Source organism: Urocampus carinirostris, chromosome 5 (assembly GCF_059441175.1).
Source record: "Urocampus carinirostris isolate Australia breed hairy pipefish chromosome 5, RoL_Ucar_1.0, whole genome shotgun sequence".
In the NCBI taxonomy this organism is placed as follows: Eukaryota; Metazoa; Chordata; class Actinopteri; order Syngnathiformes; family Syngnathidae; genus Urocampus; species Urocampus carinirostris.
The window spans coordinates 35,700,392-35,723,954 of record NC_142353.1 but is presented as its reverse complement, the minus strand read 5'-3'; the positions used below and the strand labels follow the sequence as shown (position 1 = coordinate 35,723,954).

Sequence of the window (23,563 nt, the reverse complement as noted above, 5' to 3'; positions counted from 1 at the left end):
TTTTTTGGTCCTCACTTTCATATTTTGTTACATTTGGTAGTGACATCCGATCACCTGCAAGGTGGCGCTGTTCTTTAACAAAAAGGTCAGAAAATAACAAGTGGTACTCTGCAGAACGACGAGGGAGGAGATGCACCATCTCGAATAATCGGAATTTGGGGGGAAGGAACGGGTGATCGTCTTTTTTTCTGTATGTTTTTGTGTATTTTTTGCAATACTGATTACATTTATTTTACTGAAAAACAATTTATTAGGTTCGAATTAACTAACCATAAAACATTAAAATGTCACAATTTTTTGGAGCATAAGAATTATTTCAATTTTGCCTCATTTACAAATATTTTTATGATATATTGGACGAGTGATTGATTTGTCCTGTATATTATCCGTGTATTACTTAATAATTACTACATTTTTTTTTAAAAATGCTTAAATTTAATAATAAGCTATTATACTAGTATCGCGTTAAACCAATTTAGTAACAATTGCAAGTTCCATTTTTCAAGTAAAATCTTAAAAACTCAAATGATTTAATGTGAAATAAGCTTTATTTACAATCCAAGTAAATATTATTTTAAAGAGAAACACGATTAAAACATTACTATGGAAAAAAAACCATATATTTGTTTTGTACATGTTTATACTAGTTATACTGTATTAATACAACAATCCCACAAAGGGAATGAAGCCATGGGTCTCAAACTATATTTACCTAGGGTCCGGATGAGGTTGGGTTGAACCGGGTTTTCCACAAGAAAAACCTCAGATAAAAACAATACTATTCTCAAATATTTAAAAAAAAAATTTTAGGATTATTTAAAAAGGTCACTGAGTATAAGATAAAAGAAAGAATCTCAATGAATAAGAGACTTTTGTTAAAACTCCACACAGCTGGATTTTGAAGGTTGCTTGATAAGATAAGGGCCGACTGATCGGAAAGTACTGATAAGAAAGGATACAGCAAGTAAATACTTGATTCAAATATGTGGATGAACATAAGTCCATTTAGAACAACTAAATGAGTCATGTTATAATTGAAGTAATACTGTGATTATTAAATCATAATATAGCTGGAAAATTCATGTTACGGTGACAACATACTTGGTGACCTATTTTAATGATCGAACAAATGCTACCCAAAATCATCAAGAATTAATAGTAAAGTAAATCAATCATTATTAAATGAATCCATAATTTGCTTGGGTTTTACTTACATTAGAGGGACAGAGTGTAATTTTTGACCATTAGATGTCGCAGTAGTGCATGGTACCACCAAAAACGAGTGCTCAAAAGAACAAGCGTGAATACAAACTACAGAGTCAAAGTGACCTAACTACACCGTTTTCTTCTTATTTTCTGTTTCATTTTTTTGCAAGGTTTTTGGTTATACTGGGTACCTGTAGCATTCACACGGTGAACAGTTATGTCAGCTCCCTTTTGGGGAGGCTAATGTTATGTAAAATAAATAAACATTTCTCTGCCAAGGAGTATTTTAAGACATAATAGTTCATGTGTGTTTTTTAAATCAATGTTTTTTTAACCACCTGGAGACTGGAGTAAATGAATGATTGAACGGCCTTTATTGTCTTAAAATGAAATGATCTGTATTTATATAGCACTTTTCAATGTGCTTCACATTTACCCATTCACACACACACTCACACACCAATAGTGGCCATGCAGGGCGCAGACCTGCATATTGGGGGCTTTAGGGGTTCAGGACACTTCGACATGTAACACGGAGGAACCAGGATTCGAACTGCGATCTCTTGATCTACCTTCTGAGCTACTGCCGCCTCAATAGTATAACACAATTGGAGGGCTTCTCCTTTTAGTGCAAGTACAAGACTCCGAAACGGTCAACGGTGGACCGAATCCTGGCGCTTTGCGTCCTCACCGAGCGTATCCCTGAATTCGATTTGGGTCTTTTAGCAGCGTACATCGACTTCAAGAAGGCGTTCGACTCGGTTAGTAGGGACGCTCTATGGAGGGTCTTACAGCAACCGCGGGATCCCAATGCAGCTCCCCGACTCATCTCCGCCCTGTATTCGGGTACAGAGAGTGCTGTGAGGGTTGGGAGTATGCTTTCCTGTTACTTCCCGGTGGACTACAGGGTGGGACAGGGATGGGTGCTAGCCCCGTCCCTCTTCAGCGCTTGCACGGACCGAATTATGAGATCTGGACTTGGCTGATGATGCAGTGATCTTCGTGGAAACCCAGATGGCCTTGGTCGGGACATTCCTGATGCTGAGTGAGGAGGCGGAACCGCTGGGATTGCGTGTCTCCTGGATGAAGACTAAAGTCCAGGTCTTCTTCGACTTGTTGGATGCTGCTGTCGATTCTTTGTCTGTGGCGGGTGAGAGCGTGGAGTTCGTGGAAAAATTCACTAACCTAGGCAGCATAGTTTAGAAGTGGCCCATCGACTTGACATCGCACACGGAGCGATGAACTCGCTGAACAAGACCGTGTGGCGCTCCCGTCATCTGAGCACTGGGACGAAGGTCCGCGTGTTCAGGTCCTTGATGTTATCGACCTTGCTTTACTCTTGAGAAGCCTGGTCGCTCACCGAGGGCCTGAGGCGTAGACTGGACTCCTTTGTGACAAGGTACCTTCGGCAAATGTACGGGTACCGATGGAATGACTATGCAGATGGGACGTGTGACATGTCAGATTCGGACATGTGGCGCAGTTCCCGCCGGAGGACCCAGCTCATCGAATCCTTTCTGTTAGGGATCCGAGAGGCTGGACCTGCCGAGTGGGTCGTCTGCGTGTATCATGGCTCCTGAACCTGGGAGAATACATGGAGGGCTGGGGCATGGCCCAGGCGTCTGCCTGGGCAATGACCCGGAGAAGGCAGGCGGAGTGGAGGGCTAGGGTGAGCGTGGTGAAGTGCCTTACCTCACCTGACCTGACCTGACAACAAAAACAAAAAAAAAGGCCACAAAAAAGCCCTGAATGGGGGAGCTAAGAGCCGCTGTGTACGTGTGTGCCACCATATTTCATCAGTAATTCATTACATTTTATTGCTCCTACCTGAGCTTTGTTGCAAATAAACACCCTGAGGTATTAAAAAAAAACATATAGTACATAATAATGAAAGAAATGCCTTGGTACGGTACCTGGGTACCATACTTAATTTAAAAAGAAAAGTTAGAAATTTAGTCAGAAACAAATAATAGCCGTGGTGGGCCGTAAGGACCTGCAAGGCCTTCTCTTCTGGCCTAAAAAATATCTGAATCCTGTGTACATTTTTCCATCAATAGTTTTTAATTAATGACTGGTGCTGTTTTTTTGCTTTGCCTAAATAAAGCCACCGAAGACAATAAACATAGAAAACAGTCATTCCAAATTGTATGTTAGCTCCGTTTATTGCTTCTCCCCTGCTTGCGCTGCTTTCTGACTTTCATAACCAAGCATTTAACCAATCACATTTCCGGATTACTTGTTGCTAGGCTCAGGAATCTGCCCAAAGGCCTGCAATATTTTTTCGGGAAGGCGTCCCCCCAGCACAACATCGCTGTGATATCCCTGTAGGGTCCACCAATCACATTTCTAACTGGTTCAAATGTAGATTCTGGAAGGCCTAGACTAGAGCGATTCAGTTACTAACTCAATTACATTTAGCTAGAAGTAGGGAATAACTTTAACTAATTACTTTTTCAAGTTAGGTGGACAACACTGATAATAATACACACTCCTTAAATACTTTCCTGTTAAGGCGAGAGCCTTGAACAATATCCGCTGTCCTCAATTGGCCCTCGTTCGAGTGTTTGAGACCCCTGACTTAAGAAAGGATGACTGTTTTGACTCATTATTGATCCCTTTGATTGTCGTTGTTTGTCTGAGTGCCACATGTGCGTAGACGTGCTCTTCTAACCTTTAACCTGATACCTTGATCAGCTGATGCACGTGAGGAATGCAGCCTACTAAAACAACAAAAGCCACAAATAACCACTCAGCATAATTTCAAGGGGGAAAAAAAACCTTTCTTTCCTGTTAGAGGGTTTCTTCACACAATGGTGCCGTTTGGACTTGTGCCTGTCTAAAAAACCCTGCTGAGTCAGTCATCACACGATCACGATGGCGTGCTATCATCAAATGATTTGAGACGCTGACTTCTGCAAACTGAAGCTAGTGACGCAAGCATTGCTACATTATTCTTCATTTTAAAAAACGCGATATGTATGATCGATACGATCAGGGTTTGGGAGTTTTGCTTGTAAATGTACTCCAATACAGTTACTTATTACCTATTGAAAACTATAATCAGTAACGTGATACCATAATATTGCAGTAAAGTAACTTGAAAACTTTGGATTACTTTTGGATTGGTCCAAAATAAACCCCACAGTGCGGAGGTTCAGGGTTCAAGTACAGCTACCGCAGCCTCTCCGTATGGAGTTTGTATGTTCTCCCCGTGCTTGCGTGGGTTTCCTCCGGGCACTCCGATTTCCTCCCACATTCCAAAATTGTCAGGTTAATTGTCCCTATGTGAGAATGAGCGAGTGAGTTGTCTGTCTGGCAACCAGTTCAGGGTGTCCCCTGCCCACTGCTGGGAGATAGCTGGAACGGTGCAGATAATGGATGGATTCATTATCTGCACCGCTTATCCTCAGTAGGGTCGCTAGGTTGCTGGAGCCCACCCAGCTATCTTCGGGCAGTGGGCAGGGGACACCCTGAACTGGTTGCCAGCCAATCACACACAGAGACAGATAATTCACTCGCTCATTCAAACCTAGGGACAATTTGGACCGGCCAATTAACCTGGGAGGAAACTGGAGTGCCCGGACGAAACCCACGCAAGCCAGGGAGAACATACAAACTCCGCACAGTCCGCACAGGAAGTCCGGTAGCTGGATTTGAACCCATGACCTCAGAACTGTGCCGCACACTCGCTAACCACTGCGCCGCCGTGCTGCCCTGGTGGATAAATAAAATCACTAAATGTAGTTTAAGATTGAAGCGTTTGACCTGAAGCATGTGAACGCCCGCATGGACCAGCTGGCAGAGATGGGAAACTGTGTCGTGGCCGTCATAGACTTTCTGGACTGGTTTACAGGCTGGGGGCGTTGCTCCTGTCATGCACTTTCCGGACAAATTTTCAACATGTTACCTAGTGTTTACTATGTTTGTGTACTGTAATGCTAAATATAATTCACCCTGGTCATCCTGGAAGGGGGATACCACTTGTGAGGTCCCATCTCAAGGTTTCTCTTTTTCCTCACGCTGAGGTTTTGAGTTGTTCCTTGCCCGCATGTTGGTTCAAGATCAGCTAATTGCGTCATTGTAATCCTGTGCAGTCCTTTGAGACATTTTTGTGATTAAGGGCTATATAAATAAATTTGACTTGACTTGACTTAAAATGATCAATGTGACCTTGAAAAATAGAGGAAACAAAGCTCAAGTACTGTTGTTGCTTAGAGTCCAACAAAAAAGGTGCTTACATTTTAACAATGTGGTATAGAGTCCAAACATCCCACTATTGCACTATCCTTTCACAACACCTCTCCACTTTTTAAAGAAGTATTGTAAGAAGTCCATCTGATAAAAAGGCATGTATTTGTGTTAGTTCTAGTACTCCCTGTGGTTAATTTACTTTTTCAGTTGAATTTTATGTAGGACTGTTTAGCCCTATAGCAGGGGTCTCAAACACATTTTACTGAGGGTTGTGCCATATCAAGGTTTCCACACAAACATTTAGATAAAAACCTTCAGCAGTTCTCAACTATTGTTTTTCCCAACACAATACAATATCTAAAAATAAAAAAATATCAAGAATTAACATGAAAATTATAAGTCATCAGCTAATCCATTATTTACGTGGGCTTCACTTAAAGCTACAGTGTGTGTTATTCAGTGCCTTGTAGTGGTAGAAATGCCATTAATTTAAAAAAATATTGATTTCTATAATTATCAAAAATACATCAATGATCGGGCAGCACGGCGGCGCAGTTCATGTCATGGGAACCTGTTGTGGGTTCAAATCCAGCTTCAGACTTCCTGTTCAGAGTTTGTATGTTCTCCCCGTGCTTGCACTCCGGTTTCCTCCCACGTTCCAAAAACATGCATTTCAGGTGAATTGGCCGGTCCAAATTGTCCCTAGGTGTGAATGAGTGAATGAGTTGTCTGTCCCTGTGTGCCCTGCGATTGGCTGGCAACCAGTTCAGGGTGTCCCCTGCCCACTGCCCGGAGATGGTTGGGATGGGCTCTATCATAATATCATGAGGTCGTGTTCTAATATTTAGCACATGTTAATATCGTTGTATTTAAATACATGTTTTAGCTTTCAAATAATTTATCATCTTTGTTCGTTGAAGACCACCATTGCTGGATACAATCACGTCATGCAATTAAATTATGCTATGCTAATCTAAATATGCTAATGAAAAATAAATGAAAAAAAAATACACTGGAAATGGCAACAATTGGTGATTTTCTGTACAAAAGAGATTTTAAGTATAAGCATGAGCAAAACTATTGCGATGATCACATTAAAAATAAAAATAGGGATTTTTTTTCTCTCATCTTGAGAAAATAAAAATCCCTATGTTGACTAGTGATATGTCGTTAGCGAACGTATCGGCTGTAAGAGCCGACTCTTTGAAGATAACGACATAATCCGGCTCCACGACAATCAGGTAACAGCTCCATTCTAAGCACTTTTTATTCATTTTATTTATTTTATTATTAATTTCCATATTTTGTGTCATGTTTTTAGAGAATCTCTGTTGCTTTAAAGTTATTTGAATAAAAAAAGCTGCATGTTTAAAAAATGTTGAATTTTGAAAAAATAAAGGCTATTAAAATGTGATAGCATAATACAGTTTTTTGATTATTTATTCATAAGTTTTGTGCATAGTTTTCCTTTACTATGAGTAATATATCGATTAACCTAAAGCAACAGCGACAAAAATCCGAAGAGCCGTTTAGGAACCGAAAAGGGCGGCTCATCTGAATGAGCTGAGCTGGAAAAGCCGGTTCCCGAAAGAAAAATCCGGAATTCCCATCATGAATGTTTACAACGTCCACCAATATGATAACGTTATCTCTAAAAACAAAAGTCAGACTTCCTGAATGTATTTGTAATCAAAGAAAAAACGTCATCAGCGTTGTTGTGGTGGACGTTCAAAGTCCACACACTTCAACCTGATTTCTTGTATTCATGATTCATTTATTGACTGTTATTGATCCTTATTTGCGTTTCGTTCAAGAACACCAAACTACAGCGGGCGAAACTGGTGGTAAAAACGAGCACACACTCCTTTTTCGTCGTAACGTTAAGTGCTCGTTTTATATTCCGGCCGGTCCAAATTGTCCATAGGTGTGAATGCGCGAGTGAGTTGTCTGTCCCTGTGTGCCCTGCAATTGGCTGGCAACCAATTCAGGGTGTCCCCTGCCCACTGCCCGGAGATGGCTGGGATGGGCTCCAGCCCCCCCGCGACCCTAATGAGGATAAGCGGTACGGCTGATGAGATGAGATGAGACGTTGAGAAACGCCTGACAAACCTGACATGTACACAATGAAATCATTTATTATGTGTTCTGTATAAAACAATTAAGTTATTTTAAGGTATAAACGTCGTTCAAAGTTTCTCTTTTTTTCCACGCATCATTCCAATGAGGAATCACGTGCATCCTACATGACGTCACACACTGGGATGGCCTTCTAAAGGGAACAAACAAGAAACTGGCCAATCAAAGAGCTCGAAAGGCGGGCTTTAGACTGCCACTCAAAGCGTTTATAAGTTTGTGTGGCTGCACCGCAGTAGGATATTTTCCCTCTTTTCACGTAAACGTTTTGTCTCCAAGGGCTGTCAGTAAGTACACATTTTGGTTTTTAATTTGTAATTTCAGTTCTAAGACTTCTTAGTGATTATAATTTCGGTTGATCAAAACCTTAATTGAGTCAATGCAATCGTATGGCTCTATTGCACAATAATTGTAGAAAGGGGAGACGGAGTCCATTTGGGGAAAACACATTTAATCATAAAACTGATCAGAGATAGGATTATTTCTAAAAATAAATAAATGATACTTCAATTATTCTGTAGATTTAGTCTTTGTCTTTAATTCGGCTTGTATTTTGTTGACCTCTCGGCTAAAACAAAGACAACAGCAAGTCCTCACGTTTTCTCGTAGAAAGAGCAACAATAGAACGCTAGTAAACATTACGGCAAACGATCACTTTTCTATAGTTTCGTTTTTTATTTTATAAATCGCAAATTTGAATCGATCACTTTTTCTCGGCTGGCCTTTGAAGATCCCGTGACTCGGCAAAAAAAGAAAAAAAAAATCGTCGGGAAAAAACTGCTTTCCATTTCCCCGGAACTGATCGGACTCTTTGTTTTTTTTTTTAAATCAAGAAATTTTAAAAATACAATTTTTCCCTTTTACTAATTGATATAATTAATGGAGAGGGAATTTCCTCCGACTATTTTATACCCCGCTAGTGGAAAATAGTTGGAATCATGTCGTTCCTATCGTTTTTTCTAGTACAGTAGTACATTGGGTTACGTATTCCACTCAGTCACCACTTTATTAGGTACACTTATTTAAGTCAGAGTTGCTAAGCTCTCTCCAAAAACAACAACAAAAACACAATTACAGTAATACTGTACACTGGAACCCCGGGATACATGAATCCCTTCTCAGGTGAGTACCGAAAAGTAAAATTGCTGCGGGGGTAGAGACCTTAGGTAATTCGCTAATGCCTTACAAACCCAGATAATAACTTCATAATAATAAATAAACTGTGCATATTAAGTACTACTTACATTACATGTTTTATTAAATAGAATTATACAAGTAAAATAATTAAATAGTGTTTACCTTTTTGGTGTAACGTGACTTGAGCTGGTCGAGCGGAGTAGCGGGTGGATGCAGGAAGGAGAGAGACCATGCGAGGATTGTCGTGCCCTTACATAATGTCCTTGCTTCAACTGCCTCCTTATATTTAATAATAGTCTCGATCATCGATTGGTTATGGCCATTCAGTGGAGCGACTTGTGTCCGTTCATTGTATTTCTTGATTATAGCAAGCTTTGTTTCCGTGGCTATCATATTTTTGCTTCTCTCTTTAGCATCACTTTAAACCTTTTACCCATTGGGACGAAATACTGTACAAAAAAATCCAGTATTGTATCGTGGACGCACAAAGTCTTTACGGAGAGCACGCGATTCTGAACTGAATGAAGCAAGAGGCAATGTGGGAGGTAGTTTAGCCAATAGCATATCTCTTTTTTTCATGATGCTGTGCTGAAACCAATAGTAGAGAAGCATTTTAATATGACTTCAACCAACAACAGACATGCATCTCACACAAACACAAATATTGAACTTTATAAACGTTTGTGCACTCAAAATAGTTTTTCGTTGATGTCATAGAGTAGAGAAATGCTGTAAAGAGTTGCCGAAAAACACATTTTTTAGCGGCCGTGGGGGCACTGAAAATTTCAAAATAAAATGTATTAATATTTAGCACCTTAAGGTGAAAATGCTGTATAGGGTTTTTCTGTAATCAACCCTTTTTTTGGTAGCGTGACCTACTTGATTATTTTTCAAAACACTTTTTTTTTTGAAATATGTCCAAAAAAACAACCTAATCCTCAATATACTAGCAATAAGATAAACTTATTTTATTGACGACAAAACAAATCCCCATGAACACGTCATTTCTTTTTATAATATTTTACATAAGGGGTTTTGATATTTTTGGGGAATAGCCATAACATATTTAAGGAAAAAAAATCAAGAAAACTCGAATCTATGAAATGATAATCCCAGAGCCAATGTCCCATAATCAAATATCATCATACTACTTAAACTTTGTCTCCCTCCTCCAGTTCCTTAAGAGAGTCAAGCTCATTTTGACTGTCATTTTTATCCAAAATAACAATTTCAAAACAAGGTGCAAGCAAATTTCTTTTGTAAGAATGTCACAAAAAACTACAAACGAGGATAAACGTGTTTACCTTCAGTGCAGACGGAGCTGGGTGAGGTGAAAGATTACCCTATTTAATCCCTTTTCGAGGTTTCTTTATTTTCCTCATGCTGAGGTTTTTTAGTTTTTCCTTGCCCTCATTTAGGTTTTAGATCAGGGGATTGTGTAATAATAGTATTTAGTTTGTGGTCTGGTTAGCCCTTTGAGACTCCTTGTGATTAAGGGCATCACAAACATGACTTGACTCCGCCCATTCCTACCGTTCACCCAATCAAATTGCTTAGCTAGAGCTTCTGGGGAAAAAGTTTGGGTTTTTTCTATGTCTTTCCATCATGAAGTGTCTTAACAATAAACATAAAGTAATTAATAAGGTTCCATATAAAAAGTACCTTAACAATGCACAGCAAAAATTGGGTCTTTTGGTGTGACACTTGACTGTAAACTGGAGTGGAGACTATGCTTTCTGGACTAGACCGAAATCTCTGTTAATTGGCATATGTGTGATGATGGGTCAACTGTGGTTCTGAATTTTGCACCGACCCGGTATTGCAGTACCTCCGGGTACGGGGCATTCGCACTGATCGCTGCATGGCTCTGTGGCTAGGACCTTGACCCGGCCCCTTGGCTGTGAGCAAGTGTCTCGGCCCCTTGGCTTTGTAGCGTAATATAATTTGACTGATAATGGATAATTGATAAAGAATATAGAACAATAAACCTTACAAAATGCCCCCCCTCCGCAAGTAATACTAGTTTTATTTTATCTCATGAAAAGAGCCATATATGGTTCGCGAGCCATAGCTTCCCATGTTTGTTTACATGTTTGTTTTTTCCTGGTTTCTCCTCACGGGTAAGAATGTTGTCCCTCGTGGCGTTGGCCCTATGCCTGAGTGCTGCCGCTTCGGCCCCCAGTTTGGACCCTCAGCTGGACGAGCACTGGGACCTGTGGAAGAACTGGCACTCCAAACAGTACCATGAGGTACCTTGTCGAAATAATACCCATTATGTTTTCCACAATTCCCGTCAGTTCCATGGCCCTTTGCTATCTGGAGACATGTCCGACTTTGTTTTAGAAAGAGGAAGGCTGGAGGAGGATGGTGTGGGAGAAGAACCTGAAGAAGATCGAGATGCACAACCTGGAGCACTCCCTGGGCAAACATTCATACAGCCTGGGAATGAACCACTTCGGTGACATGGTACGTCAAGAATTTGCGAGAACTGGAGTCCCCGGTGGCCAAGGGAGAGCATGCAAGCGCCAAACAGGGCAGCCGGGATCTAAAATCTTAACTCTGGATCGACCAATATGGAATTTTTTTAGGGCCATTCCCAATTATTAGTGTTAAGAGAAGGACCATAAATTCTATTTGAAGCAGAAATTAATTTGCTGTAAAAGCTTAAAACATTTTAATTATGCCAAACGAAACTAATAATTTTTGTTATAAATTTAAAGAAAACTTTAATAATTTTACAGTAAATTAATTAAAATGTCAACACAACTAAGATGACTCATCTTTCAGTAAAACCAAAAACTAACAGTACAGGAAAAGTGATTAGGCTTAGCAGCAACTCGTATAAAGGTACATAAAAATTAAAATAGCTTCTTGATTTATTTCTTTTACACAAAATAAAAATTTCAATGCAACCAACATGACTTTAAAATTTTACTTAAATAAGTGCATCACAATTTCAAAAGGGGCTGGCGAATTGAAAAGTGTGGGCACTGTTTTAGAGTCAGATCGACAAACTAATAATATGCTTATGTAATGTTATGTTAGAAGCTCATCACTTCCACTTTAGTGTGCTTTTTATAGTCTCTTTCAATCACAAACACACACGCCTGATTTATGAACTAATGTTACGATAAGAGCTAATTTATCAGTCTCTACCTGAATGTGCCTCTCTGAAACAAGTTGACTACACTTAATTGCTATCTCTTCATTGCTTTTCTATCAACCAGGGGCATGTCGGGGCAAGTTAGCTAAGCTGCCTCCCTCTCTTATTGTTCTTGCTTTAGTGGCTCCGCCTCCAGTCTCTTACCCAATCAGAAGGTGTGGGGTGCTTAGTAGGATAGAGGAGGGGAGGAGTAGGAGCAAAAGAGAGAGTCTAAGCCAGGGGTGTCAAGCAGGTGGCCCGCAGGCCGGATCAGGCCCGCTAAGTGATTGAATCTGGCCCGGGAGAGGACGCTCGGGGAAGCACACAAGAAAAATGAGCTGTAGGTTGAAATATGTCCATTTGACGTTACCAAAGCCAAGTGCCTTTCACAAAGATGCTCTAGATGTATTTCTTTCTCTCTCTCTTCCACCCATTTTCTCTCGCATTGTATCTCTTTCTCTCCTTCTCCCTCTCTCTTTTTCTCTTTCTTTGTTCCTCTTTGTTTCCTGTGATTTAACCTTCTTTTGCTCTTTTCTCTCTTTCTCTCCCTCTCTTTTTTATTCTTTCTCTCCTCTTTTCTCTCCTTCTTTCTTTCTCTCTTTCAATTTCTCTTTGGATTTCTTTTTCTCTTTCTTTCCCCCTCTCTCACTATTTCTTATCTCTTTTGTTTCTCATGTTCTCTCTCTCACTCTTTTTTTCTCTCCCGCTCTCACTATTTCTCCCTCTCTCTCTTTCCTTGTCCCACACTCTCTTTTTCTCTCCCTCTCTTTCTCTTATTTCTTCCTTTTTTTTTTTTCTTTCTCCTCAATCTACTAGTCTGGCCCAGAGAGAATGTTTGTTCTATCGTGTGGCCCCTAAGTTGAAATGAGTTTGACACCCCTGGTCTAAGCTACATGACTTCATAATCGGCTCATCGAATGAATAAAAATGCCAATACCGATATCGGTGCCGATAGTCGGGCCGCCCTCTAATTTGATGAGCTGGAAAAAACAGTTCTCTGAAATTTAATCGGAATTCCCACCTCTTCAGGTTAACTCCGGTCAAAGACGTCACGTCGTTTTGTATTTGCTTGGAAAATTTCAAATTCTTTGACATACACTTCTTTTTAAAGTAACGGAAATGGTTACCGCTTACTAGTTACTTTTACTATAGGGACTTTTGGGTAGGAGTGAGTAACTATAACTCATTATTTTTTTAAAGTCTCTTGCCAAACACTGTCGGGGAGCCTTTTTCTAACCGACCTTGACCTTCTCTGGTCTTCAGACTCACGAGGAGTTCCGTCAGGTCATGAACGGCTACAAGCGCAGCGCCAATAAGACCCACAAGAAGATGAAAGGAGCGCTCTTCATGGAGCCTAACTTTCTGGAGGCGCCACGCTCGGTGGACTGGAGGGACCACGGCTACGTCACACCCGTCAAAGACCAGGTAAGATCGTCTGGCTTTGGTTTTTGAGATGCAATTTGGGTGGGAAATTCATTGCATCGTCTTGATCTTCTGTCTCATTTTCCTTCATTCTGTGCAAGATTTAGATTGACATGAAATCAAAGATTTTTTTTAACTATTCGAATGAATAAATAAAACCTTATTTCGAACATGAGGAGTATAAAACCAACACAAATCAAAAAAACAATGTTAACGTAACCTGTCCGAAAAGGAATAAAACAAAGCATATGCTTATTTAATCCTATCCTTACCACTTACGAACAAGATAGGTTCCGAATGATCGTTTGTAAGTTGAATTTGTTCGTAAGTGCTATATTTTGTATGTTTAAGGTTTATATAAGTATGTTTAAGGCATGTATAAGTAACCTGTATTTAAAAAAAACATTTCATACTAGTTTAGAAGTTTAACTTACTTTTGGAAGATACGCTTCAAGAGGTCCTCCTCCATGGTAAAATGTGGCCAAAAAAAAGGCTAAGGCAAAAAAATAAATGAATAAGAAAAATAGCATGATTGGGTCACTTTGAGTCTCCATAATTTATATTCTTATTTTGTGCGTTTTAAAACTCACACCATACGGCGACATCTAGTGGTCAAAAGTATGTTTTTTGATGGGAATTTCCTAAATTGAATTAATTCCATCTTGGCATTTAATTTGATTGATTCCATTGATTTCTTCTACATTAAAAATTGATGAATGGAAATATTAATATGAAAAAAGTAAAATCAGACACACAAAAAACAAATTTCAAATTAAACTACACAAACAAGTGGGATTAACAAGTAAAATATATTTTTTTTAGATTAGGGTTCGTACAAGTGCTTGAAATACTTAAAATGTTTGAAATATAATGATATGTTTTCAAGGTTAGAAACGTGCTGGAAATTTGGGTGAAGTGCATGTAAATGCTTGGGATTGTTGCCAAATGGTATTTTTGAATTATTTGGTGAAAAAGTGCACTCCATTCATAACTTTTGCAAAATGAATTTGGTAGATGTAATGGACAATTGTATGGATATAAATTCGGACAATCTTCCATAATTTTCTACGCCAGTTGGCAAGTTACTAAATACTCATTTTCTATAAAAAATCTGCACATTTCAAAAAAGTCCAACACGGCTCATTTGTGTATTGAAAATGCTGTTTTTTTGTTTGTTTGTTTTATTTCAATTTTTACAAATAAGTTTGTTGTCGTTAAACGGGTATATTCGAATCAGATTCTGTACATTAGGTTGCTAACCATCACTAGTTAATTATTTGTAGATTTTTTGAGTGAAAACATTGTCGAAGAACCATTTTCAGACTACAAATAGTTTTCTTAAATCCTATTGGAAAAAAGTCAAATTCTCTTTAATCATTCTGAAACACGGTTTCTAATATTTGGCAGCTCTGTAAATAATCACTGTCTTTTAAAAAAAAACAGCTATATTTCATATATTGTTTGTGCTCAATATTTATACGCAAAAAACAACTACGAGTCCCCTGCCCGATGATTGCTAGGATGGGCTCCAGCACCCCCGCGACCCTACTGAGGATAAGCGGTGCAGCTAATGAGATGAGACAACTACGAGTATAAAATTCGAATGTAAACATTTTGAATAGATGTTAACATTTTGTATTTCCGATCCGTTTAAAGCTGTCTCTCAATTTGTCCACTTGTTGCCGTGTACTCGAGTCAATATTTAGCTCGACGCGAAAGATAAGATGCCTCGACTTGTTTATCTACATGGTGCACTCGTGTACGACTCCCCCTCCGCCACGCAACCATTCGCTCTATAACACCTGATGCAAAATTATCCTTGGACTGTTGATCCAAATGCTAACATGCTACTTGCAAACTTGCTAGCCCAGTTTACAGTGTAGAGCAGGGGTGTCAAGCTAGTTTTCACTGAGGGCCACATCAGTGTAACGTCTGTCCTCAAATGACCTGATTTTACTTATAAATATACTTTATTTTCTGGACCATAAGGCGCACCCAAAAACCCTAAATTGACCAAAAACTTGGGTCTTGCAACCCGGTGCACCTCATGTCCGGGGGAAATTCCGGGTTCGTACAGGTGCGTGAAATCCCTGAAAATGCTTGAATTTAAATGTTGTGTTTTCAAGGTTTGAAAAGTGCTTGAATTTTGCGTGAAGTTCTTGCAAATGCTTGACATTTTTGTCATGTTTCTTGGCAGTCTGATTTCAAGAAACCACACATTAAATGAAGCAAAATAAAACCAGAAAAAATGAGGCAGACACTGCTCTGTGGTGGCTTCGCTTTGCCATTGGATTTCTTCTTCCATCGTGATTAACTGTAGCTGGCATTAGTTGGTATGGTGTTGTCTTGTGAAGCTGCAGATACGTGAATCAATTATGGATATTTTTTATGGGCCATGTAAGAAATGAAAGTAGGATTTCCCTTCAGTAAATTCTAATAGGAAGAACTACCCACAACTGAAAATATAAGCTACACCTTACTGTGATTTTTACCCAATAATCAATAATAAAAATAATGATTAAATGCTAAGCCTTATAGGCTGAACATCCGGTAACAAAATAGAATTGAGTGGTATACAAAATAAATAACTACTGTTTTGTGTAGAATAACTAGTAAGACACATTATATTAGCATTGTTGAGAAATGTTGCGGAACATGTATAACATATTATTTAATCACTATATCAAAATAAAACATTCTGGGGATCATTTATTTCTCAATTCTACTGTATGGCATTGATATAGAATCACAGCAGTGCAGTGGTGCTGTACCGTCACTTTTTGGGTATCTTAGACGACGGGTATTATGGGAAATGTAGTTGATAAGTTTATTCTGGTTTTAATAGTGGACACCTGTAGGGTGCAAGTTTGTTATTTTACAAATTACGCCGTACTCTTTGACTATTGTAAATGTCACTATCAGCCTCGTGAGTCAATCACCGGTTTGAGAAGGGACCACATCTTATTTTATGGTGATTTTGTGGGTTTTATTTCCTTTTTTTCTGCCCATAGAAATGGGTCCCTAAGAATGTTAGTGATAAAGGAGAAGGAAAAGTGGAAGACGGTGACAACAGCAATCAAGGCATAGAAGGAAACGATTGTGAAATATGTAAATGGCGTACGAGTGTGTGCGATTAAAGCGCTGCTGGGAGATTCAGTGAATGGTTTGAAAATGTTTAATTTTTAGTTTTTTACCTGTATTTATTTACTTAATTAAACAATTATCGATGTTTAGGTTCACGTGTTATTAATATTCTGAATTTGTTTTAGTATGTGGCTATTTTAAAGTAGTTGTAAGGGGTTTCCCATATGTGGGTCCTGAAGTGCTTTACTGTATGATTACGGTAGCTCAGTGCTAACATACATGGCAACTACCATAGACAGGCTAACTTGGATGTTTACGCTCTTTTCGGGCTTGTGTTCTGACGTGTGTTTGTGACAAACAGGGTCAGTGCGGTTCATGCTGGGCCTTCAGCACAACGGGGGCCCTTGAAGGACAGCACTTCCGCAAGACTGGTCAGTTGGTGTCCCTGAGCGAGCAAAACCTGGTGGACTGCTCGCGGCCTGAAGGCAACGAAGGTTGCAACGGAGGTCTGATGGACCAGGCCTTCCAGTACATCAAGGACAACGACGGCCTGGACTCTGAGGACTCCTACCCTTACATGGGAACTGTATGCTTCTTTATACCTTTCTCACATTTTGCGTGTATTCAGTGGAAATAACTTGGGACTTCTGTAATTTCTGGACTACAAGCCGCAACTTTTTTACCGTATATTGAACACTTTAGCTTTTAATGCTGTGCGGCTTATTCTTTTTTCCTTTTGTGGCGGCACTGAGGAAAACGGCGAGCTGCTCTTTTCCACCACTTGTGCTCTAGATACAAAATACTGTGGTGACGTCTGGAAACATTTACGAGGCCCTTAAAGAGAAATTATACTATGTTTTGCCAACATTATTCATGTAGTTCAGAGTAGGGCAAACAATGGTCTTCTTAATTTTGCCCGTCAATTGAAAATGGTAAAAATGTATTGATATTATATCGTCACACTAAACGCATAGTACATGACTTATTTTGAGGCCACATATTTTCGCCTTCTCGTAAAAAGTTGCACTGCAAAAGTCCTAAACTAATCATTTTGCTAATAACAAAAAAGACAGCATTTCTGCCAAACTCATGATAATTTGATATTAATGTTTTTAAAATTAAAGATTAATATTACTTGTATGGTAGACATCTGCAATCAAATGTGTTAATAAATGCAAGAGACAAATTGAGTCATTTTTCCGAATATCTTGCAGAGGTACCGGATAATTTGATCCAGAAAAATTGATCCTTTTTCCCTCCTAGTCAGGCCCTGCTGCCAATTTTTTCAACCCAATTTGACCTGATTTAGCGTTTGCCCACCCATGATATAATACATAACAATTCTTCAACTTTTTCACCCATAAATCAACTTAATTTATAAATCCAAATTCAATGGCAGTGTAAGTCATCCATCAAAAACGCTAAACGTCTCTTTCCACATCATCTGTATCATTGTCAGGACGCTAAATTTCTTTTAATCCGCAAGGGATGATAATAAGCTAATTTAATTTGTTACATCACTGTGGCAACGATGAATAACAACAGTTCGAAAAATACGTCTGGGTTGCAATCTGGCACTATTCTCCACAGTATGGCATTGTCGTCTAAAAAGGGGCTCACGTTCTACGCGACACAGTTCTCATTCGCATTTTTTGTCGCAGTAGTAAATACGTGCTAGTTATTGTGATCACCTACTAAATGGTCACATGATCAGAAACCATGTGAAATAGGCAAATTAAGGAGGGAGAGGAAAACAAACCTGCTGAAAATGTATAATCTCGTGTGGCTTGTACAAAGAGAACATCGAGTTTCATTCTTAAAATTTGAGCGTGCGGCTTTTAATCCAGTACGCTCTGCAGCACGGTAGTTTTTTATGGTTGTCCTGGTAACCGAGTGCTTTGTTTCCCCTCGCAGGACGACCAGCCATGCCACTATGACCCCAAGTTCAACTCTGCTAACGACACGGGCTTTGTGGACGTGCCGAGTGGCAAGGAACACGCTCTGATGAAGGCCGTGGCCTCCGTGGGGCCCGTCTCCGTGGCCATTGACGCCGGACACGAGTCTTTCCAGTTCTACCAGTCAGGTCAGATTGGAGAGGAGGACGGGTTGGGAAGAAATGGGAAAACTTAAGCGCAGGGCGTTCAAAACGCAAATATTGGGGTTAGAAAAATAATGCTGTTGGGGAAAAAAGAAAACAATTCTTGTATTTGATAGAATGTCATTTTGCCCGTTTTTAGGATTCCAGTTTTTACCTTATTTCCCTATATTAAAAATGGAATTTGTTTTGACCAGTGAAATAATATGAAAACTCATCTTAAAAGACAGAAGGGTCTCGATTATTATATGCAGAGGTATATTCATGGCATCAAGGTGTCCAAAGACGCTAAAAGCCTTGTAAGGGTGAATGCAAAATCTTGGTAATCTATGAGGAGGTCAGAAGCCAAGTCAAGTCACATTTATTTGTATACTCCTTCATCACAAAATGTCTCAAAGTACTGCACAGGATTAAAATCCCCTGATCTTAAACCAACATGCGGGCAAGGAAAAGCACAAAACCTCAGCTTGACGAAAATAAGAAACCTTTAGAAGGGCCTCACAAGTGGTAATCCCTCTTCCAGGATGACCCGTACCAACTATACATGGAAATAGATTCAGCTTTATGAGAGATAATGGGAAATTGAGGATATACAATGAGTTATCCCGGACATCAAATTCATGAAACGAGTACAGACGCTGCCCTACTTACGGTTTCCGGACGATCGTTAATAAGTTGAATTTGTTCGTAAGTTGCTTCAGTGCTATATTTTGTATGTTAGGGTTTTTATAAGTATGTTTAAGGCTTGTATAAGTAACCTGTATCATTTTGTCCTAAAAAATAAACATTTCATAAAATAATATGCTCTATAAAGATAAATAAAGTTAAGTTTAACTTACTAATGGAAGATGCGCTTCAGGAGGTCCTCCTGTATGAGAGTGGCCAAAAAAAAGCAATCCAACAATTTTCTCAACCGTATCAGGCTTTCTTATTTCACTTTCATTTCAAAAGAAACGTCTTGCCTCTTCTTTACACTTTACACCAACCATATTGGATGGGTGCACGAGATATTAAACAATAAGAATGTCAAAGTTCTTAGCGCGCTGGAGATACAGTATAGACTGTCCACACACGAACTAGGAAGAGTATGCAGATTTCTTCTTCGGGGTGGATGCTGGGTGACCTCTCACAGCGCCCCCAAGTCTCTGGAGAGGAACATATGGAAATGTTATCACGAGTTTCATGAATTTGATATACTCCATCACGGATTGCATATCATTTTACTCCCATAATTTACAAGTTTGACTTTAATTCTGAAACGCTGCATTCGCTTGTATTTGTTTTTGTCCTATGCTAACGGCTGTCGTCAGCCTCGCGTTCTGATTGGCTGAAAACAAACGCCGTTGGATCTATTAATTGGGCCTAAATAAAGAAGAAAAAAAATCACAGCAACAATGTAAACTTAGTCTAAAAAAGGATGATTCCAAACTAAATATTTGGGATGAATGAACAGATAACACTGTTTTAACCAAAGCAATTTTTAAGGAAGACAATCATTTCATTTTTTATGTTTTTGCCCTTCAGGGATCTACTTTGAGAAGGAGTGCAGCAGCGAGGAGCTTGACCACGGCGTTCTCGTGGTCGGCTACGGCTTCGAAGGCCAAGACGAGGACGGCAGGAAGTACTGGATCGTGAAAAACAGGTGAGCTCCGAAAACCGCTAACACTGTGAGCGTGTTAACCCAACGCTAACCCAATTTCCCGGATCCCCGCAGCTGGAGCGAGAAATGGGGGGACAAAGGTTACATCTACATGGCCAAAGATCGCAAAAACCACTGCGGCATCGCCACCGCCGCGAGCTACCCGATGGTGTGATCGAGACCGCGGCCATCTAGCGCCATCTAGGTTTTATTTTTATCGCAACAGTGGAAGCGGAGTGTTTTGATGACAAAATGAGCGTTTTTAGGGAAACGACGCAAGTTTTATGCCAATTTGTATTGAACAAATTTTAGTTGTCTTTTATCGTTGTACAGATGCTGCTCAGTGAGTGGGGAACTTTTTGTTCTTGTAAATGATTTCTGTTATTTTTTTTCTCTCATGTTTAAAGTTTTGTTTAATGTCGACCATTAAAGGTGTAAAACACTACATTTTGTGTTATTGGGCTTTTTTCAAATATTGTAGACCAAAGTGATTGTAATCATATTATGTGCCGAAAAATACTTAATATTCTTTTTAGGATTTCAAAAGTCTCGTAGTGACTTATATACGCTGCCCTACTTACGAACGAGATAGGTTCCGGACGACCGTTAGTATGTTGAATTTGTTCGTAAGTTGCTTCAATGCTATATTTTGTATGTTTAAGGCTTAAATAAGTAAAATGTATTGTTTTGTACTAAGAAAAAAAACATTTCATAAAATAATATGCTCCATAAAGATAAATAAAGTGAAGTTTGACTTACTTTTGGAAGATGAGCTTCAAGAGTTGGGCGACTTCCTCCCCTGTGGTAAAAAGTGGCCAAAAAAAAGCGATCCAACCATTTTCTCAACCGCATTAAGCTTCTTTATTCCACTTTGATTTCAAATGTCTTGCAGTGCCTCTTGATAACATATTATTTGAAAAAGGCCACAATCTCTTGGCAAATTAGGCAGACGCAGATTTCTGTGAAAATGTGTAAATGTAATTGGTCTGCATTTATTTTGCGCTTTTCAGGTCACTAAAAACCTCCCAAAGCGCTTTACAATATGCTTCACACTTGCCCATTCACACACACCGATAGCAGAGTCAGCCATGTAAGGCAACTACCTGCTTATTGGTGACATTAGGGATTCAGCGTCTTGCCCAAGGACACTTCGACATATAACAAGGAGGATCCTGCGACCTCTTGATCCCGTGACGAGCGCCTTACCTCCTGACCTACTGCCGCCCTGAATACACTCCAATTTCCAGTTCTTGTGGAAGCAGCAGTCCTCACAGTCAACTTTCCTTTTTTTATTTACAGTCGTGTCGGGAATGGGGTGGGCTAAAATTCTTACAGAAAGCCAAGGGCAAGGTGGTGAAATGCGGACTTTTTTTGTGTGTACATATTTATTTTACACTGCGGTCAACATTACTGGGGCTACATATTATTTTATGACAGAGGCCGCAAGACAGGAAAAATTTGATCACGGGCCGTAACTGGCCCCTTGGTCGGACTTTGGACATAGCTGCTTTACAAAGAAATAATGCAACTCTGTATGGTCGCCGCAATTAAAATAAAAATGTAAGAAATGTAAAGTTAAAACAAAACGTGAAATTAAAGAAATTGAATGTTGGATTTTGAAATTATCTTTTTTTTCTGCAATGCATTGTTTGAACTGTCGACAACAAAGTTATAAAACTTAACTCGTCAATAGTTAATTGTTACTAAAAATACCTCAAACACGAACAATGGTAATATTTCACGTTTGACAACATTCCAACCTGAAAAAGTGACGCTAATGTAGCCAATAGCCTTGCCAACACACATCAGGTATTCTCTTTGTATGCATGTTAATGAGGGGGCGTGGCTTTTATTTAAAATCGCCATTTGAGCACAACGACCGCCGAAAAGCAGAAATTATACCAGAAAAATGTGTTCCAATATATATTTTTTTTAATCATGAAAACTCAAAAAACTATGAATTACATGTGAATACATTTTACTGAACTCATATTGGAACGATATCATTACATTACAGAAACCAAAATGTAAATAAAAGGAAAACAAAATATGTATTTTACTGTTGTTACAAAAATGTTTAGTTTTTTTAATTTTTTAAAATATGGTTTTGAAAATAAAATAGAAGTAAAATAGATATTTTATTGAAATAAAATGTGTAGTTCGTTTTAATTCTCTCTCTCTCTCTCTCTTCTCTCTTCTCTCTCTCTATATATATATACAGGGTTGGGTAGGGTTACTTTAACTGGAATACTTTCAATTACTTTTGGATTACTCCAATACCAAATACGCTAATAAAAGACAAAGGAAACTAGATACGAGTAAAATGACTAAATTTGGTACAGGCTTGGGGAGTAACGGAATACATGGAACGGCAAAAATGATGTTGGCAAGCTGTTTGGATTTATTTTCATTTTGTTTCTGTCGCATTTTATGTTTTGCCGGCGATCAAAGAGATCAAAGCCAGGAGAGAAAGCTTACCACGTGTTGTGGGTCATAATTGATTCATATTTAGTTTATTTTGTCTTTTATTAGCATATTTGGTATTGGAGTAATCCAAAAGTAATTGAAAGTAATCCAGTTAAAGTAACCCTACCCAACCCTGGTAATTCATTACAGTTTATTGCTCCTACCTGAGCTTTGTTGCAAATAAACACCCCGAGGTATTAAAAAAAACATATAGTACATAATAATGAAAGAAATGCCTTGGTACTGTACTTGGGTACCATACTTAATTTAAAAAGAAAAGTTAGAAATTTAGTCTGAAACAAATAATAGCCGTGGTGGGCCGTAGGGACCTGCAAGGCCTTCTCTTCTGGCCTAAAAAATATCTGAATCCTGTGTACATTTTTCCATCAATACTTTTTAATTAATGACTGGTGCTGTTTTTTTTTTGCTTTGCCTAAATAAAGCCATAGAAGACAGTCATTCCAAATTGTGTGTCAGCTCCCTTTATTGCTTCTCCCCTGCTTGCGCTGCTTCTAGACTTGTGCTTTCATACCCAGCCATTTAACCAATCACATTTCCGGATTACTTGTTGCTAGGCTCAGGAATCTGCCCAAAGGCTGGCAATATTTTTTGAGAAGGCGCCCCCCCAGCACAACATCGCTGTGATATCCCTGTAGGTTCCACCAATCACATTTCTAACTGGTTTAAAATTGGATTCTGGAAGGCCTAGACTAGAGCGATTCAGTTACTAACTCAGTTACATTTAGCTAGAAGTAGGGAATCTCTCTCTCTCTCTCTCTCTCTCTCTCTCTCTCTCTCTCTCTCTCTCTCTCTCTCTCTCTCTCTCTCTCTCTCTCTCTCTCTCTCTCTCTCTCTCTCTCTCTCTCTCTCTATATATATATATATATTATATATACAGGGTTGTGTAGGGTTACTTTAACTGGATCATATTGCGGTCAACATTAGTAGCGGGCCACATATTATTAATTTTATGAGATGAGGATATATAGAGGATGCAGGCCAGTGAAAATTTTATCACGGGCCGTAACTGGCCCCCAGACCGGACTTT

The 23,563-nt window shown here is 39.2% G+C and overlaps 1 protein-coding gene across 1 annotated transcript; it reads left to right on the top strand.

The window, feature by feature from the left end:
• The first annotated feature begins 7,671 nt into the window (after positions 1–7,671).
• ctsla (cathepsin La) lies at positions 7,672–20,494 on the top strand. The gene is made up of 8 exons (XM_088336595.1): positions 7,672–7,822; positions 10,793–10,916; positions 11,011–11,133; positions 13,073–13,234; positions 16,677–16,901; positions 18,230–18,398; positions 19,935–20,052; positions 20,125–20,494. The coding sequence occupies exons 2-8, from the start codon at positions 10,794–10,796 to the stop codon at positions 20,222–20,224; spliced, it is 1,020 nt and encodes a 339-aa protein (XP_088192721.1). The 5' UTR covers positions 7,672–7,822; position 10,793; the 3' UTR covers positions 20,225–20,494.
• Positions 20,495–23,563: the final 3,069 nt, after the last annotated feature.